Here is a 19,939-nt window from a genome sequence, read left to right on the forward strand (position 1 = left end):
ATTAGTTCTAACTTTAAAAATTTCTTAAAAACCCTCTCTCTAGTCCTAATATATAGTAAATCTTGCCCTAACTTCCGCCCCCTCCAAACTATAGAGGGGGGTATCTTACCCCCAACCCCCCCCCTTTACCCCTATAGGTAGGGGGGGGGGAAGTTTCTTAAAGTAGGGGGTACAAGCTTATTTCTATATATTTATTAGTAACCAATTTTATTAGAAGAAAGATAAATTTAAAAAACTTACTAATTATTCTATTTCTAATACTATTATTATATTCTTTATATAATATTTTTATATTTAACTTATTAAATACTTTATATACTTTTTATATAATAAAAAAATTTTATAATTATTAGATATATTAAAGCTAAATTTAATAATATATAATGATAATAATAATAATAATAATGGTTGAAATTAGAATTTAATATTATATAATTAGTAGAGTATATTTTAATTACATAAATAAAAGTAAATAATAGAATATATTAATTTAATATTATTTAACTATTTCGTCTCTTATTTAAATTATATATTATTAGTTTATTAGTTTAATATATTTCGAATATATTATTTAGTAAACTATAAACTATAAAAAATAGTTAAAGAAAACTCTAATATTAATATTATAAAAGTATAAATATATTTTAATAATATTATAAATTATAAGTATTAGAAGTATAAAAATTAAGTAAATACTAATAAAATAATAATATTTAATTAGAATAAGAGATTAATAAATTTAAAACTTTATTAAAAAGCTAGATAACTTTATTTATTCAGCTTCTAGAAAGATAAAATTAATAATTTAGTATAGAAATTATATATAAATATAAATAATTATAAATTTAATTTTATTAGAACTACTTTTTTAGAAATAATAAAAGAATAAAAATATAAAATATTAGCAAAGATAAAAATAAATTAAAATATATAATTTATAGAGTTTAATATTAATAACTAATATATAATATAGAAGTATATTATATTAGAGAAAGAATTAAATTAGAAATAAAATATAATTATAGATATATATTTATATTTTAATACTTCTACTCCATTTAACTAATTTTTTTAATAGTTTACTATAGAGAAATTTTTTATAGTCTTTTACTAGATAGTACTAATTATTAATTATAATAAGTTTTTAAAGAAGAAAAAATAATATCTTTATAGTAAGTAATTAAATATAATTATAGATATTGAATTACTAAGAGGTTATAGATATATATATAAATTTTATAGTAGAAGTAAAATTATATTTAGATTTAGTTAAGTACTCTAATAAAATATATAAAATTAATAAAATATAGAAAAATATTATTAATTTCTAAAATATATTTACTAATTTTAAGAAATATAATAGTATAAATAAATTTAAATTTATAAAAAAAAGGAGTATTTTTAAAGAATTAGCTATAAAATACTAATAGTAGTTATATATTAGAATACTAAGTAGAAATTAAAATTTACTATAATTTTTAAATAATTAAAGAAGTTAGTAGTTACTAGAGTAATAGCTAAAATAGATTATTATATCTAATATCTTTAATTAAAATATTAAAATAAATATATTTTCTTCTTTATATAATAAGCTTATCTATAATAAATATTTTTTTCTCTTTCTAATAGTTATTTATTTTCTTATAAAATATTAGTAAGTAAATAATCCTTACCTCTAATAATATTTAATAGAAATTAACTAAATACTAGATTAGAATTAATATTATAGTTTTTTATAAAAAGAAAATAATATAATCTAATAAAATTAAAGTTAAAACTAATACTAAAATTAAAATTAATTCTAAAATTAATATTATTATAAAGATAGTAAAAATATATAAGTTAATATATTAAAAATATTTAGTATTTATAGTTATTTTAACTTTTAAAGTAACTTATAATAAGTTTCCAACTAGAAATAAAGTTTACTAATTTTATATTAAAAATAAAAAATTCTATACTCTACTTCTAAAAGATTTTAAATATAATAAATTAGAGCTATTTAAGGAGTTAGATATATATCTAAAAACTAAAAATCTAACTATAAAAGAAAAAAAGTAGAAAATTTTAGTATAAACTATAAATAAAATAAATATAGAATTAGAAGACTTTCTAAAGAAGAATCTAAACTAGATATTTCTAAAGTAAGTAGCTCTAAAGACTATAAATACTATTTCTACTTCTTCTACCTCTACTAATAAAGAGGTTCTTTAAATACTATAGGAAATAAAGCAGTTTATAAAGAAGAATTATAAAAAAATTATAAATATTATTTTAGAGTTTAAGGTAAATAATTTAAATATTTATTAATATCTATACCTATACTAATATATAATAGAAAATTAAAAATATACTTTAATAGGGGCTTCTAAATTCTATAAGTTACTCTACTATTAGTAGTTAAGTTTTAGCTATATTTTATACTTTAACTATTTTAACTTTAGTTTTAGTTTTATATTTAACTCTAATAATTTTAAATCTATATAGTTAATATAACTTCGAAATATTTAATATAATTAAAAGTAAGAAATTTTTTAATTAAATTTTTAATAATTAGATTTTTATTTTAAATATAAGATTATTTCGTAGTAAGTAAAAAAAAGTAAAATAATATCTTTTTTAATAATACTTTATATAATACTAATTTAAGGCCTTTAAAAGAGAACTTATTTTAATAATAATAGTTTTAGCTTAAATAAAAAAACTACTACTTAAATAATTACTATTTAAGCTATAGTTTAAGTTACTACTTAAGCTACTACTTAAATTACTACTAAAGCTACTACTAAATCTACTACTAAAGCTACTACTAGATTTTATACTTTAGAATACTTATAACTCTTACTAGTAGAGTCTTTATATAAAGATATTATAGTATCTAAATATATTTAGGTAAAATATATTTATCAAACTAATTAATTAAATAAGATAAATAAATTCCTTAACTTTAAAATTATAGAAAACTTAAAATTAGAAAAATTAGATACTATAAAAGAGACTTAAATAGTAAGTAATAAAGATAATTTTCTAGACCTATATTAGATTTTAATCTATAGTTAATATACTAGAGTAGTATAATAATAAGTTTTAATTTATAGTTAGTATCGAAATAGTATAATATTAATACTAAAGTAGTATAATAATAGGTTCTAATTTATGGTTAGTATTAGAGTAGTAGATAAATAATAAATATAGTAGATAAATTCTTAAAATAAAGTATATTCTAATAATTAAAATATTCTTCTTAATTAATATATATATAATAGAGTAATATACTAAACTAGTAAATATTCTTAATATATTTATAGTATAGATACTATTATATAGTAAGCTAGAGCTTCGCTCGTATTAGAATAATAAATTTGGTGTTCCGAAAAAACTCAATTTTCCCCTATAGTACCCTTCCATCAAACTTTAAACAGGAGCGGAATTATAATTTTGCGAAGAGCCGAGTTTCATCCGAGCACCGTTGTTTATTAACACACTTCCGGCTGTAACTCGGCTCGTTGCAGCTTTTTATATCAAAAAACTTCTACGCACCGAGAAAAACTGCTTTCAAATTATACGCAAGAACATGAGAATATCAAATATCCAGCAAGAAACCAGCCTCAAGTTGGTAATATAAATTGTTGGATATCTTCAGATCAAAACATATACAAAAAAATTCTGGAGTTTGTTGCCCATCAACAAGCCCAAGTCATATCTGTTCTGTATGAGTACTGCATCCAGGCCAGTTTGAAGACCGCCTCAGGGGCCACTTTGAGTCGTTAGACTGCCGCGGCCCTTGCCCAGCCGGATACACGGCTCTCTATAGACATTGCGTCTATGGCTTTCCAACCTTGGGCTTCAACCCGCCTGGTTCATTCTCCGGACTTTATTCGCCCGCGGCTTGCTCTTTATCAGGCCGAGGATCAATATTTGAGCTCCACCAGGCCCGAAATTTTGCCGCTACACTCAAAGCAATGTTGGACTATTTGGCTGATGATGTAAATCTACAATAAATGTGTGGAATTATCGGCATAGAATTGCCGTGCAGGATATATACATATATATACTGCGTAGTATATATACGTCTCCATCACCATGCTCTTGATACCCTTTTTTCCTCCGTACTACCCAAGCAAGCCCTTACAATCCTCCTTACCGTGAAACGGGGGAATTTTGCATCACCATGGCGAATTCATCCCGCTCGACCTCGCTAGACCTAGATCACCGCCATGCACCCCCGGTCCCTGCTGGAGCTGAGGCTACGGACTTGCCATACCGCGAACTACAAGAGACGGCCAATTTCGAAGAGTACACTGCAGAGACCACCAATGGACAAATACTCAAATCTGTGAAGTCAAATGTGACTGGAAAAATTGAAGATTATAAGCTTGTTACCTTCACGGTTGGAGATCCAGAAAATCCAAAGAACTGGAGCAAGGCGTACAAATGGTACTGTACCATGGTGGTGGCTTTGACCTGCTTCGTGGTCGCCTTTTGCAGCAGTGTAATCACGGCCGACTTTAAGGACCTTATGGAGGAATTCCACGTATCCCAGGAGGTCGCTCTACTGACAATAACAGTCTTTGTCATCGGCTTTGGTGTGGGTACGTCTTATGGTTGCCAGTCTTATAACTAACTAGGGAAGAATGTGCTAATAGATGTTGAACCTCTAGGGCCAATGGCTTTTTCGCCTGCATCAGAACTAATTGGTCGGAAACCTGTCTATGTTTCAACCGTGTTCCTTGCCGTTGTATTTATAATACCTTGTGCTGTTTCGAAAAACATAGGAACGCTCCTCGTATGCCGCTTGATCGACGGAATTGCATTTTCTGCTCCCATGACATTGGTTGGCGGTACTCTGGCCGATCTATGGCGCACGGAGGAACGAGGGGTCCCCATGGCTGCATTCAGCGCTGCCCCTTTTATTGGGCCAGCAATCGGACCGCTTGTTGGAGGTTTCTTAAGCGACGCTGCAGGATGGAGATGGCTTTACTGGATTCAACTCATCCTTGCCGGTGTCGTATTCCTTCTCATCACCTTCACCCTTCCCGAGACATACACACCCACGATTCTCGCAAAGCGAGCTAAGAAACTCCAGATAGAGAAAAACGACACTTCTTACGTTACGGAGGCCGATTTGGATTCCCGGCCAATGGGAGAGAAACTGCGCATTTTCATGATCAGGCCTTTTCAGCTTCTATTCCTGGAACCGATCGTCTTCTTTCTTTCTCTCTACATGGCTATGCTCTATGGCCTCTTATACATGTTTTTCGTTGCGTGAGTTTAACCTAAGCCGTCTTAATAGTAGCCCACAGCTAACATGAGCATTATTTAGATATCCAATTGTTTATGAGGAAGGGAAAGGCTACTCAGCGAGCACCACGGGCCTCATGTTCATTCCTCTGGCCATAGGGGTAGTTAGCAGCTCTTTTTTTGCTCCCCTTATCAACAAGCATTATTTGACCCTTGTTACAAAACACAACGGCAAGCCTCCAGCCGAAACTCGCCTTATTCCTATGATGCTCTCCTGCTGGTTTATCCCGATAGGAATATTCATATTTGCTTGGACATCATATCCCCATCTCCACTGGATTGGGCCTGCTATTGGTGGCTTTCCAGTAGGATTTGGCTTCATTTTCCTTTATAACTCATGCAATAATTATTTAGGTACGTCTTTGTGCTATGGAATGAATGGTATGAATGCAATTGCTAATCCGACCCCTGAATTAGTGGACACATACCAACACCAAGCAGCTTCCGCTCTCGCTGCAAAAACGTTCCTACGCTCGATATGGGGTGCGTGCTGCGTTCTCTTCACCACCCAGATGTATGACAGGCTGGGAGACCAGTGGGCTAGCTCGCTTATTGCATTCCTTGCTCTGGCTTGTTGCGCCACTCCCTTTGTATTCTATTACAAAGGCGATTCTATTCGCCGACATTCGAAATATGCATACGTTGAGGGCGAGGAAAACTCTGAAAAGAAATAGTTGCGCAGTTTTGATCTCCCTGTTATACGACAGGTCTTAATTTCTGGTCTCCCATCGCATATGTACAGCGTACAGAAAATTTCCGGGACAAGCGTTAGAGACGGTGGATCCTCTCAATACACATACCATGGTCATTAGAGGGCCAAACGAGGGTTCCAGCATATATACCTTACCATGAATCAAGTATATAGAAGTGAAAGGAATAAAAGTTTTCTCAATTATGAATGTATTGAAGCTAGTGTTACAAAATCATCAAGAGAAGTATATCGATAAGAATGAAACCGGCTCTTGAGCCTGGGGAAACGTGGCTCGACCGTGGCATTGAGCCACCAAGCGCACGAAGCACCAGCATAATGCAAGGGACAGCCAACCAAGTGTTGTTCATGCTCTTTCTTCCTGGTTATCAGACCCAGTAGAAATCCCCAGTCATCTGGTGTCAAAGGGATATCTAGAGGATACATAGTGCTACCAATGCATTGTTTCTATCACCTCAGTATCTCTCTCTCTTTTCGCCATTCAGATAAACAGCAAGATATAGCCTCCCTGTACTTATACACCCCTGACCTCGGAAACATATCTCACTTCAACTGGAGCCCCATTATACGGGAAGCCAGAACAGAGGCGCTCGGGGCGCCAGATATCGCTGAACAGACAGGTTAATGTTCACCTGCTCTGTATAAAACAAAAACATCGAAGCTGGGTGCTAAAATGTCGAAAGTAAAATATATGCATGCTACGCTAGTCCGAAGATAAACTCGATGATTGTCGTACTTCAAATGAATATCACATCCCTGATACCCACAGGCAACAGAGTAATGATACGCTCACCAAGAAAAGGATATGGGTATTTGAAGTGTAAGAAATCTTGGAACAGAAATGTGGCTGTTGGAAAACAGCCTGTGAACCAAAACGGGTAAAGCTGTTTAATATGTGCAAAATGGCGGCCGGCGTGGTACTTATCAGAACCAACGACCCTTCAAGTAGCCCTGCATATTAGAAAACAGACTAGGTTCGTGGCCCCTGGAATCCATCATCTCACCTTTCTTCAAAGGGGGGTAGAAGCATTGGCTTTGATGGTGTTTTCTCCTACGGTCTGGTCGAGTGGCAATGGGTGGAAAGGGCTTACAGAGCTAAAACTCGGGAAGGATCCTGAAGGAAGCGTCGGCGATATGCAGCAATTTCTTGCGCGACGACGGAGAAATCTTTCACCTTATCACGCCTCATATCGTTGATTATCTGCCTGAGCCCGGTCACATACTCTTCTCGTTCAGCTGGGGTTTTTCCTTCTCGTAAAGAACCCATTTCAACGAGAATTTTGTCATCTAAGAAAGTTAACAGCGCCTATTCGTCAGCCAATCACTCCAAGCCAATGAACAAAAGGGACAGGGAATATCTTAAGGAATCAGGAATTTAGACATAAAGGGTATCAAGGAGGAAAGATAAGGAGGAGCCAGAATCTGAAGACGATCATCCCCTCAACGCACCACTCAGATTCATATCACGGAAATGTTGAAAACCACATGAGGGAGCGTCACAAACGCCACCGGCAATCTCAAGGTCACATAGGGGTTTGTGTGGATCAATATTATGACTGTAAGTCAGAGAGCGAAAACCACCACTTGTAAGATTTGTGAAATCGGGGTGATAGCGATATGCCCTAAATAGTTTCAATGGACTACGGTAAGGGCTGAAACGACAACTGGACTGATGCAAGGAAGTATCAGCGTCATTCTATGAGCTCTATATTAGTGATCGATAATTGCAAGTGTAAAGAGAAGATTGTGTACCGTGGAGGGTGCCAGAATAGCTGGGGAGTCCGCTTCTTGTTTACTAAGAGTTAGCGCATGTGCATCTGGATCTTCGGGTCCAGGACTGAGTTCCATAGATATTTGTTCTATGGGTTGAGGAGGGGCGGGACTGAATGGAGGGCTTTCCAAGGTGTCAGGCTCGGGGGGTTCATATCCCTCAGACGCAACAGATTCTCCCCGAGGAGTAAATTGGGGTTCGCCATCATTATCTGGATTCGACGATATGGAATTTGTGCTTTTTTCTTGAGGTATATGCTGTGAGATTTTATCCTCTTCTGAGAGGGAAGCGTCCTTCATAATGACCATTTCGTCATCGTCAGGACTGCCTAATGAGGTGGATTTAGCCATTGAAGCTAATTCTTCACCTGATTCGTCCTCTGAGCTTCCCATGGATTCGTCCATAGCAGAACTAGAATAAGATTCTTCGCGAGTTTCACGAGGTCCACCAGAAGACGCGTTTTCCATTGCTGTATCTTGCGCACTTCCTATTTCATGCGCCGTACTATCTTGACTTACAAGATTTTCGACGTTGTGAGCCATTTCTGTTGAGCTGGGGATGCTAGTGGCGAGGCCCTCTTCTTTGTCGGCCGGAGACCTTTGTATTTCTTGGTCTGTGGTCGATGTATTTGCCGGAATATCCTGTTTGGCTATACCAAGTTAGTAATTAGCGGCGTGTGAAATTATAAAGTATCACTTACAAGAACTATCATTGATATTTCCAACTTCATCCGATATTTCCTTGAGCTCTGAAATTGACAAGCCCTCAGTTTCGATCCCTAGGCTTTCGAGTTCTTCGATCAGCTTGCGTTTACCTTCTCGGCCTTTAGCAATTTGATCGACAAGTCTCTTTTCCTGCTCGCGAAATTCAGCCAACTTCTGTTCTGTTTTGAGTATTTCTGCATCCAGAAGTGGGAGTCCAGATTCAATTTCCTTTCGACGGAGAGCCTTCAACCGTAACTCCTCAGCACGGTTGACACCTAGGTTAGAAGCTGCTGGTGGTTGGACACTGGAGGTAGTAGAGGTAGAATTTGGTAATGGAGAGGCCGAGTCAACTATCCCGATTATTCCCCCCTCAACAGCCGGCGTGGGCGCCTTTTGAGCATTTTCGAGTTCAGATGAAGAATTTTCAGTTTCTTGTACAGTTCCATCGGAGGTTACGCCTGCCGACGCATTTGAAGAACCGGAACTTTGATTTTGGCTTGACGCTTGCTTTTTAATGCGACGAGCCTCTAGTTCCGCAATTCTTTGACGCATGGCCAGTATCTCCATATTTTTCTGCTGTAGACCATTGACGGGATTCGGGGGAGTATTTGACATAGTCCCAGGAGTGGAACGATGGGAGCCACGACTCTTGGGTGGAAAATCGGATAATGGTGGCAAGTCACGAGCAGTGGATTTCGTAGAACGAATTGTACGGGGCGTATTTGTATGGTTTGGCATTGCTCTGCCTTCATTGTCAGAACCACCATACATTGCCTCGTCATCGCTGATATCAATAATAACTTTCTGTTCAGCACTAGCTGAGCGTGTTGATAACTGGTGTTTCCTTGTTTGTGTTTCCTCAGGATCATCAGTAAAATCCGAAGCTCTTGGCCGTTTTCTTGGGGCACGAGATGTCTCCGCATTGTCCTTGAGACCATCTTGTGGTTTCTCAGCAGTAACTAAGTCGTTCGTCTTGTGAGAGTCAGCCTCTGTCAGAACGAGGCCGGGAATTTGAGTTAGTCCTGGCATCCCGGACGGTGGCGGGCGGTCGGGTAAGGAGTGTGGGAGGGAGCGCGATTCTTGCGAAACAGTTGAGACGGGAATATCCGCACTAGATGTCAATGGAGAAGAGGTGAGACCAGGAATTTGAGGTGTTGATTTCCCAAGCCCGAGCTTTTTAAGTTGCTCCATGCGTTGCCTAGCTAATTCCGTCTGAGCTTTGTTCTTCTCTTTCACTCTAACTTCTTCAGGAGTAGCTTGTGCCGGAGTTTGTGTTTTTTGAGGGGAGCTTTCATCAAGACTCCGGATTGCCATTTTAGTGGGCTGGGACGGAGATGCAGTGACCTGGTCTGACTTCGCGGTTTTAGCCGTAGGTATCGAAGGTGGTGTAGATTTGGCAGCTTTTGCAGCTAGCATGCGAGCAATGACATCTTTTCGCTCCATGGGCTTGCTAGAGCTGGCACCCGTGTCCTGAGTAGCGTTTTGTTTGGTTACAGATTCGTCCCGTGCAATAGGATTTGCAGCAGGGCTAAAACCGGTATTTGAGGTTTTGGGCTCGCCTAGCTCTTTAACGATTCCAACAGATTTACCGAGCGGCTCAGTGGTGACCTTTATTCCGATTTCATCATATAAGCTCTTCAATATGATGGGGTCTATCCCCTCCCGAACCAACTCATTATAGCGAATTTTGTGGGGTGCGAGATTCAATAACGCTCCTTGAGCAAGTGCTTTCAATTGAGAAGGAGACTTCCCAGCTAACGGGTTCGCGTGGGCATTGTCCTTCGTTGAATTAGTTTTCTCTGGGTTATTATGCACTGGTCGATGTAAGTTGGTTGAGGGTGACTGGGACTGCGGTTCGTTCTGTTGTGGTTTGTTACCGGCGGCACCTTGTATGCTTCTAGAATTCTGCGCGTAAGGAGCAAATAGCCTCTCCGGGTTAGGACTCCTTTGTTCAACGGTTTCCTCACAGCTGCTCAGCTCGCCTTCTTCCCTCGCGTCAACGTCCATCGCGTCTGGCATTTTTTCCGGTTCCGGCGCGTCAGCGGGTCGTTGATATGTAGCTGGTGGATGATTCTGGATCTATATGTAAGATTACGAGTATGAAAACAGACACAAAGGCGATGCATACCGGTACAGGTTGAGATAATAGATATGATGCCTGTGGATGTAGGTACCGAGGATCCCCTGTCTGAAAATAACCAGCACTCGCGCCATATACCGTCTGGGGATCATGAGGGGGGAAATAAGGTCGTTCCATATCGTATGAAGGATAGGGCATATTTGGGTCGTAGCCTACAGGTTGGCTATTTGACCAACGGGGATCAAAACCCCCATACGATGGCGCTTGCTGATACCCTGACATGCTTCCAGATGTAGCGGAGATAAACATTCTTATCTGGAAGTTCGCATATCAAGAAAAAATGCGGTTGGTTCTATACGGTTCAAGGGCTTGATGTCGAGGCATGAGAACGAAAGTGCAAGGTGAAGGAGCGGGAGAAAAAGGGATAAAGTGCCACCTGCTGTGAACTTCTGTGGCCAATCAATAACTAGATGAGTAATCTGTCAGCTTATCAAATAGCACAAGCCAGGCAGGAGACGCGCATTCCTTCGGTCCTCGAGTGTAGAAAAAGTGTCCAACTTCGAGATGTTCGTTCTTCCCTTCGAATTTGATATCAGGGAGTTGAAAAAAAGATCAGGCTTGGCGGAATCTCGACATCACGTGAGAAGAATAAGCGCCAGCGCCAAGCGCAGTGCTTGCGCTAGCCCCGAACAGGAAGGATGTAAACAAACAACGCTAAAGTTGGCGATTAAAAGTCGATTAATGGTGGGATTTCGAGGCCGCAAACAAACCCATGGCTACTAACCTACCAGGTTTATCGGAAAAGACAAAATGAATGACTTTTGATGTGATATGAATTCTGCTTCTGCATCCTTTTTTAGTATTGATATTATTTGTTTTTCAGTTTGACCGTCAACCTGCTCCTGTCACCACTCCCATGACCCTTACACCTAAGGGTGCCTCGTCATCGTTCCTCAGGGCTATTCATGAATTGACGCCCGTTCAACGACCTAATACCAGCTAATTCCTTCACTGACCTTCTGTAATGATGCATCCTTCGTTTAATAGCCCGTCCAGAAGACACAATCCTTTTTCCCGGAGCTCTCCTTCACCTTCCCCAGCTCCTCCAGATGCGGCCCCCAGAGTGTCCGGCCGACCAAAGTCAGTTACGTTCACATCACCTGTGCAGACGTATGCGTCGGGGCATGTACGAAATGGCTCCTTAACTCCATTAAATCCTACTCCTATCAACGGCATAAACAGACAACGATCCAACTCAGCACGACACACCTCCGAATCCTCAAACACCTTTGCTCCAAAGTTCATAAAATCAGAAGAGCTACGGAGAGGGGCCGATCAGATTAGGGGCGAAGAAGGTGATAATGATTTTTCCGGGAAAAGATATGTGTGGCTTAAAGATCCCGAACGAGCGTTCATCCGGGGCGCTGTTCTTCGAGAAACAGAGGGTGGCCTCCTGGTCGTGCAATGTGACGATGGGCGCGTGAGTTTATAGGCATTTATTACTTGTGTTTGTTGGAGGTTCTGACAGCTGGTATAAATAATAGCAGGTTGAAGTTGACCCAGAGGGCGTTGATAAAGTTAACCCTCCAAAGTTCGATAAGGCCGACGACATGGCTGAGCTTACCCATTTAAATGAGGGCTCTGTTATTCATAATCTACACACCCGGTACCAGGCTGACTTGATTTACGTATGTTTACACCGCTGTTGGAGAACTAAGACTAGACACCATTATTGACTGGGCATATAGACTTACTCTGGACTTTTCTTGGTGACCGTGAATCCGTACTGTCCTTTGCCTATATACTCCAATGAATATGTCAAAATGTATAAAGGACAAAGCCGAGAAGACACACGACCACATATATTTGCAATGGCAGATGAAGCCTTTCGCAATCTTGTAGAAGAGGGCGAGAACCAGAGCATCCTTGTTACGTAAGTACACACCTATTTCCTTCAAATCTGCTGAGTTGCTCACACTTGATATCATAGTGGTGAATCTGGTGCTGGAAAGACAGAGAACACAAAGAAGGTTATTCAGTACCTGGCTGCTGTTGCGCCCGGTGATGCCCAGGGAAAGCCGTCATCTAAACAACTTGGGGATCTCTCGCAACAAATATTGAGAGCTAATCCTATACTTGAAGCATTCGGAAATGCCCAGACGGTTCGCAATAACAATTCGTCACGGTTCGGAAAGTTCATTCGTATAGAGTTCTCTCGCACCGGCCAGATATGTGGAGCCTTCATTGATTGGTACTTGCTTGAAAAGTCCCGAGTTGTCAAGCTCAATTCCCAGGAACGAAGTTATCACATCTTTTATCAGCTACTCCATGGAGCCAGCAAAGAGTTGCGTGAGCAGCTGCACCTCTCAAATCTCGATATCCAGGACTTTGCATACACTAAAGACGGAAATGATACCATAGCAGGTGTCTCTGACGAGGATGAGTGGGACACTCTCGTCGAAGCCTTTGATACGATGAAGTTTGAAGAAGAGGACCAGCTTGCGATATTGCGCACAATTGCTGCAGTTCTACATCTGGGAAACATCACGGTTGGCAAGGAGAGTCTACGGGCAGACCAAGCTAAGCTCACTCAAGATGATACTGAGAGTGTCATGCATGCTTGTCATCTCCTAGGAATACCTCTCGAGCCTTTTGTCAAGGGATTGCTTCACCCTCGAGTGAAGGCTGGGCGAGAATGGGTTGAAAAGGTCCAGACACCCGAGCAAGTCCGTTTCGCGATAGATTCTCTTGCAAAGGGTATATATGAACGAGGATTTGGAGACCTAGTCAACAGGATCAATCACCAGTTGGACCGTAGCAGAATCAGCTGCGAAGAGACCTACTTCATCGGCGTCCTTGACATTGCAGGTTTTGAAATTTTTGGAACAAATAGCTTTGAACAACTCTGCATCAATTACACCAACGAAAAATTGCAACAATTTTTCAACCACCATATGTTTGTTCTGGAACAGGAGGAATACTCTAGAGAGCAAATTGAATGGCAATTCATCGATTTCGGGAAAGACCTTCAACCAACAATCGACCTTATTGAGTTGTCGAATCCGATCGGTATATTTTCATGCCTTGACGAGGATTCGGTGATGCCAAAGGCTACAGACAAAACATTTACTGAAAAACTTCATTCTTTATGGGACCGAAAGTCTCCAAAATATCGGGCCTCACGACTCAGCCAAGGTTTCATTCTCACTCACTATGCTGCAGAGGTAGAATATAACACGGAGAATTGGCTGGAAAAAAACAAGGATCCCCTCAATGACAACGTAACACGGCTGTTGTCCAAGTCAAATGACCCGCATATTGCTAACTTATTCGCTGATTATGCTGAGGATGTATCCAATGGAACCCGGAGTGTTGTCAAAAAGGGTCTTTTCCGAACTGTCGCTCAGAGACATAAGGAGCAGCTATCAAGCTTAATGGCTCAGCTACATTCAACTCATCCCCATTTCGTTCGCTGCATCTTGCCAAATAACAAGAAACGACCAAAACTCTTCAATGGGCCACTTGTTTTGGACCAACTACGATGTAATGGTGTACTTGAAGGTATTAGAATTGCTCGAACTGGCTTCCCTAATCGGTTAACGTTCAATGAATTCCGCCAAAGATACGAAGTTCTGTGCCGTGGTATGCCCAAGGGCTACTTGGACGGGCAGATGGCTGTGACATATATGGTCGACAAGCTGGGTCTTGACAAGTCATTATTCAGAATCGGGTTGACAAAAATATTTTTCAGGGCTGGGGTATTAGCAGAGTTGGAAGAGCAACGTGATACCCTGATTCGTGAGATCATGAGGCAATTCCAGTCGTTGGCTCGTGGCTTTATTCAAAGACATATTGCAAACAAACGACTATACCGCACAGAGGCTACTCGAATCATCCAGCGCAACTTTCACCTCTATCTTAACTTGAAATCATCCCCATGGTGGAGATTGTTCGCAACAATGAAGCCACTTCTTGGAGAGACTCGTACAGCCGGAGAAGTCAAGAAGCGTGACGAGAAAATCCAGCAGCTTGAAGCGAAGGCTCAACAAGACATAGCTGAAAGACAGAGAATAGAAGACGAAAGGCGCAAGATAGAAACCGAAATGCAGAGAATCAGGAAAACTCTTGAAAGTGAACGTTCCCTTGCATTAGACAAGGAAGAGATATTCAAACGGTTGCAACTCAGAGAAGTTGAACTGAGCGAGAAACTGGCTGGGGCAATCGCTGATCAGGAAAGCCTAGAAGATCAACTAGACGAACTGATTGCAGCAAAGAAAAAAATAGAACACGAACTAGACCTACGAAGAGGTCAACTTGAACAGGCTGCGCAGATAATGGAGAGGCTTGAGGGTGAAAAGAAGGAGCTGCAGGAGCGCATTTCGGATATGGAGAAACAGCTGAAATCCGTCGAATCAACACACGGCGAGTACGATGAGAAGATCGGGGCCCTGAACCAGGAGATCAATACCCTCAACAGTCACCTGGCTATGAAGGACAAGAAACTTCAGGACTTGGAAGCAAAGCTTTTGTCTTCCGACCAACAACTCGACCTCGAATTAGCAAACACCACCAAAGAGTTAGAAGGGTCTAAAAAGCAAATTAAGCAATTGCTTGAGGAAAACCGTGAAATTCAAAGGCAGATTGCGGATTTGTCATCGACCTCGACGGGTTATGAGGAATTAGTCCGACGTAAGGAGGGCGAGGTCGCAATTCTCAAAGCTGATTTGAAAAAGCATGAGTTCGAAAAACGAAGCCTCGAAACAGAAAAAAGGGGGTTATCGGATCGACATGATGATATGCAGCGAAGAATACGTGACCTACAGGCCGAAATAGACACCACGAAGCTCGAAAAGGCGAACTTTGAACGCGAGGCGCTTGACGCTAGGAAGCTCCTTGAAGAGAAGCTATCTGAAGATGCGGAATCAGCTCAGGGTAGGAAGATGCTTGACAAGCAGGTCCAAGATCTCAAGACCCAACTATATCAGACCCAAGCAGAGCTCAGTCGAGTACAGCAGTCGAGAGATGATGTTCAGATGCTCTCAGAACACAAGTTTGCACAACTGAAAGAGGAGTTTGATATTCTCAATGAAGCCAAGATTACTATCGAGAAAGAGATGTATATCCAGCAGGATACTCTTCGCAGGGCAAAGGAAGCTCGAGCCGCTGCAGAAGAATCTCGCAAGCAACTCCAGGGAGAAGTCATCAAACTGCGGGACCGAATTACAAAAATCGAGGAATCTCGCCTGAATGCAGAGAACACCTTTGCAAACAAGATGACTGCGCAGGCAACTGAGAGGCTGGCTAAACTTCAGGCCGAGCTAAACGAAAAATCGAAGGCACTCAATGATGCCGAGGCAGGACATGCCCGCCTGAGCTCTCAAGTTCAAAACCTGAGTAACCTGATTGCAAAGTCTGAAAATTTCCGCACCGAGAATGATCAACACAAGGAACGGCTAGAGCGAGAACTCGTTACTGTTAAGGGCAGACTCGCCGCGTCTGAAAATGATAACAGGGCTCTTTTGAACAAAGTCCAGCAAAAGAACCTCGATATCGCACGGTCTAATTCAAGGGCTGGTGATACCCAAAGAGCTCGGTTGGCGCAGCTTCAAACTGAAAAATCTCGCCTGGAAGAATCAAATAAACAACTTACTCGCCAACTTGGAGATGCTCAGCTATCGATAACTTCGCTCGAGAAGCAAAAGGAGAAACTTGCTTTGAGTGCAGAGGACCTGAACCACGAAGTCGCACGCGAACACAAAGCTAGCCGTAATGCAGAAAAGACTGCTGCCACGGCACAGTTACAATTAGCAGAAGCAAACAGAAATCTCGAGACGGAACGGCAGCTTAGAACCCAGGCACAGGCAAATACCAAGAAGCTCCAGGCATCAATGGATCGGATGAACTCGGAACTAGAAGATTGTCATCAGCAACTTATATTGCTCCACAAAGTATTCGATCCTAATGACACATCGCCAACCGAGAAATCATGGGAGACAATAAAGCCGGACCTGTCCAAAAAGGTTGATATGGCTGCTCTGTTAGAGACTGCCCACAATGACCTTCGGATCAGTGAAGAAAAGACGTTCGAGGGCTGAGAATCAACTGAACGAGATGCGACGCCGGCACGCAGATGAAATGAATGAGCTTGATGCTCGCTACTCTTCGTCGAAGCGTGCCCTTCTCGAAGAAATTGATCAAAACCAGGTGGCCAATACAAGGTCTCCAGGGCACTTCAGGAAGAATTCGGAGCCTAATAAGCGGTTTTCTAACCCTTCAACCCCCAACCGTCGATATAACAATTTCATAGATGGAGTTGGTGACTCTGGACGGTCAGATCGAACTGTCGATACTGTCACATTCCAGAAACGAATGGATCAAGCTGCAGAAATCGAGAGCCTTCAGAATCAACTGCAGCTTGCTGAAATGCATAACCGTCACCTCCAGAGTCAGGTTGATAGAGCTACTCCAGCTCGAGATATGTGGCAAGACGAGAGTCCATCTATCCGACGCATGCAGATTCTTGAACGTGAAAACGGTCGTCTCCACGAGAAGCTAGATGATTCTGCTAAGAAGGTTTCAGCCCTAGAAAAGAGTATTCAATCCGGCGAGTTGAGCCTCCGTGATGTACAGGCGAAATCCCATGAGGAATTATACGATCTTCTCAGCTCCCAGGAGCAGTCCCGACGGTCTCTCCTCCAAGTTCATAAGTCTGCACTAGCCGATCTCACCCACGCAAAGACGGAATTTGAAAAGCTCAAGCACGCAAGAGCTGCTATGGAAGTTGAGCTACGAGACACTAGATCAGAGCTCCAAGAGCTACAGCTTGCACGAGAGCATGACAACGCTAGCCGAAGCCAACTACTCCAAGAGTTCTCAGACCTCCAGATCAGATTGGATGCTGAAACATCCAAGGCCATTGATGCCGACTCCAGTTTGAGTCTGTACAAGAGCCGCGCCAACGAATATTTCAGCAAGTTGGAACAGGCAGAGATTGCTGTTTTGAAGGCTACCCGCGCTGAACAGTTTGCCAAAGCACAAGCCAAAGAGGCAGAAGAAACTTGCGCTAATATCATGGCTGAAAGGAAACAAACTGATAACCTCATTGAGGATCTGCAGCGACAAGCACAGTCTCATGAAGAAAGGATTGAGGATCTCTCAGCTGATCTTGAGGCTGCATCACAAGCGAAGAAGCGCCTCCAACACGAGCTCGAAGATTACCGAAGCCAGCGGGCCATGGATATCGAGGACAAAGAAGCTTCCATGGAGCAAACGAGGAAGAAGTATCAAATGGAATGCTCGACGCTTACGAGCGAGCTCGAAATAGAACGCGAAAATGTTCTCCATATTCGAGGTGAAAATGCACGCTTAAAGGAAGAGCTCGAGGAACTTCGATCTAAATGGGACGATGAAGTTCTCAATAGTTCAACCTGGTCCAAGGAAAAATCCAGAATAGAAATGACCCTTCAGGATATCACAGCTTCCAGAGATGATGCCGTCAAGGCCCACAACGAAGCCCAGAGTAAGGTAGTTACCTTGTTAAATCAAGTTCGCACACTTCGCACTTCTGTGGATGATATCTCAGCCGAGCGTGATATGCTCCTCAAGGAGAAACGCGGCCTCGAGTCCAGACTTGCTGAAGCAGGAGACCGGTTGGAAGACCTTGCCAAGGGCGAAAGCCCAATGCGGAATGCCGCTGGTATGGACCGTGAAATTCTCGAGCTGAAGTCGCAGCTTGCCCAACAAGAAGATCTTGCATCCGCTGCCGTTGGTAAGATGCGAAGGGCCGAAGCACTTGCGACGGAAGTGCAGAAGGAAATTGTAGCTCAACGGGAGTCAACAGCCCAACTCTTCAAGGATAAGGCTGCACTTGAGAAGCAATTCAAAGAAGTTCAGCTTCGATGCGTTGACCTTGAAACTAAAGGATATTCATCCTCGAGCCAGGATGTCAGGTTCCTCAATAAGCGAATCCAGGAAGTACGTATAGATCCATTACTGCCCCTTTGTACAAGTGCAATATGCTAACATTATGTGCCCACCAGCTTGAAACTCAACTGGAAGAACAGGAGTCGAAGCGTAATGCGGAGCAGAGGTCTGTTCGCAATGTGGATAGGACGGTTAAAGACCTTCAGACACAGATTGAAAGAAGAGAAAAGGTTAACAGCCAGCTTACGGAGGACATTGGAAAGTCGCGAGATAGAATTGAGCGCCTTCTCCAAACGATCGAAGAACTCCAGACTAGCGACTCTGAGAACCAGCTTCAGGCTCGCCGTGCTGAACGTGAGCTCCGCGAAGAACGTGAAAAATCCCTTCGCCTTGAAAGGGAATTAGAAGGGTGGAAATCACTCCGCCTAGAAAGGGGAAGTATGAAAGGCCCAGGCTACGGTGGAGTGAGCGAGATGGGCGACAGGTATAGTCGTCGAGGAAGTGGCGTATATGTCGGTTCAGGTATTGAACTTCCCCAACGGAAATTGAGCAACAGCAAAGGGTTCTTGTAGGATGTCTTGCGATCCCGTCCCGTTGATGCTCGAGGAACCAATGTCGTCTTTTCAAAGGTGGTTTTTTTCTATTTGCATCTCAAATTTGTATAGGTCATAGGCGGTGTCGGGTTTTTTATGAATAACTGTTTGTATGATGATGAGCGGGTTCCCCATATGAGTTCATGTATTTAATTAATAGAATGACTTGTGTAGTTTATGTTCAGATGCCTCAGCTTGTTCTCACATTGGTCGAAACGTGTATCTGTGGCCAAGTTGAAATGTATTCTTGCATAAGATTATAGGTTGGTTAAATAAATCAATCCTTAGATTTAGGTGATGGCGCTTCGACCCTGACTTAACTACTTCGAAAAACACAATACTTCCAAATACCTAGCAGGTGTACTCCGTATAAAATGGTTTAGAAGCAGGGGCCGGTAAAGGAAACTGTTTTTAGCCCATAGGTATCCCAGGCTTGCAATAAAATGCCCAGTGAAACTTGGGAGGTTTAGTGCCATTTCACTAAGCCAACCAAAACTCATGGCTAGCAAGCGAGCAGATTCAAAGAGTGTGGATGTGTTTTCAGCTACCTCGTCGCAGTCGCCGGGTATATCTATCCACGGCTTAATTCGGTCCTCGGGGTTGTGGGACGTGCTGACTATTGCATATCTGGCAAAGCTAGATGGGAGTATACTTGTTTCAGAGAAGTCAATAATAGTAATGTGCCCATCATCGTTGATGATAAAGTTTCCGGGGTGGATATCGATAAGAGAAGGAATAGGCTTAGTTCTTGGTGATTGACAATTGTAATCTAAACTTGGGCATAGTGCTTCGAAATGTGATGATGATGTTGTTGTTTATTCTTAAAAGTACCAAGCCAAGAACGAGAAGCTAAGAATA

General features: G+C 41.3%; 4 protein-coding genes across 4 annotated transcripts; 3 read left to right on the plus strand and 1 right to left on the minus strand.

Annotated features, from left to right (window-relative positions):
- Positions 1-4,171: 4,171 nt before the first annotated feature.
- On the plus strand, positions 4,172-5,975 carry TRV_02435 (MFS multidrug transporter, putative; the record flags this gene model as incomplete). Its single annotated transcript, XM_003023379.1, has 3 exons — positions 4,172-4,592; positions 4,629-5,265; positions 5,324-5,975. 3 exons carry the CDS (start codon positions 4,172-4,174, stop codon positions 5,973-5,975), a joined length of 1,710 nt encoding a protein of 569 aa, XP_003023425.1.
- Positions 5,976-7,720: 1,745 nt separating this feature from the next.
- Positions 7,721-10,504, minus strand: TRV_02436 (uncharacterized protein; the record flags this gene model as incomplete). The annotated part of the gene is made up of 2 exons (XM_003023380.1): positions 7,721-8,430; positions 8,482-10,504. 2 exons carry the CDS (start codon positions 10,502-10,504, stop codon positions 7,721-7,723), a joined length of 2,733 nt encoding a protein of 910 aa, XP_003023426.1.
- Positions 10,505-11,592: 1,088 nt separating this feature from the next.
- TRV_02437 (uncharacterized protein) lies at positions 11,593-16,660 on the plus strand (the record flags this gene model as incomplete). The annotated part of the gene is made up of 4 exons (XM_003023381.1): positions 11,593-12,045; positions 12,110-12,253; positions 12,314-12,498; positions 12,556-16,660. The coding sequence occupies 4 exons, from the start codon at positions 11,593-11,595 to the stop codon at positions 16,658-16,660; spliced, it is 4,887 nt and encodes a 1,628-aa protein (XP_003023427.1).
- Positions 16,661-16,934: 274 nt separating this feature from the next.
- Positions 16,935-19,060, plus strand: TRV_02438 (uncharacterized protein; the record flags this gene model as incomplete). Its single annotated transcript, XM_003023382.1, has 2 exons — positions 16,935-18,539; positions 18,605-19,060. The coding sequence occupies 2 exons, from the start codon at positions 16,935-16,937 to the stop codon at positions 19,058-19,060; spliced, it is 2,061 nt and encodes a 686-aa protein (XP_003023428.1).
- Between the last annotated feature and the right edge of the window lie 879 nt (positions 19,061-19,939).

Source organism: Trichophyton verrucosum, assembly GCF_000151505.1.
Source record: "Trichophyton verrucosum HKI 0517 chromosome Unknown contig00215_1.f1.exp, whole genome shotgun sequence".
In the NCBI taxonomy this organism is placed as follows: domain Eukaryota; kingdom Fungi; phylum Ascomycota; class Eurotiomycetes; order Onygenales; family Arthrodermataceae; genus Trichophyton; species Trichophyton verrucosum.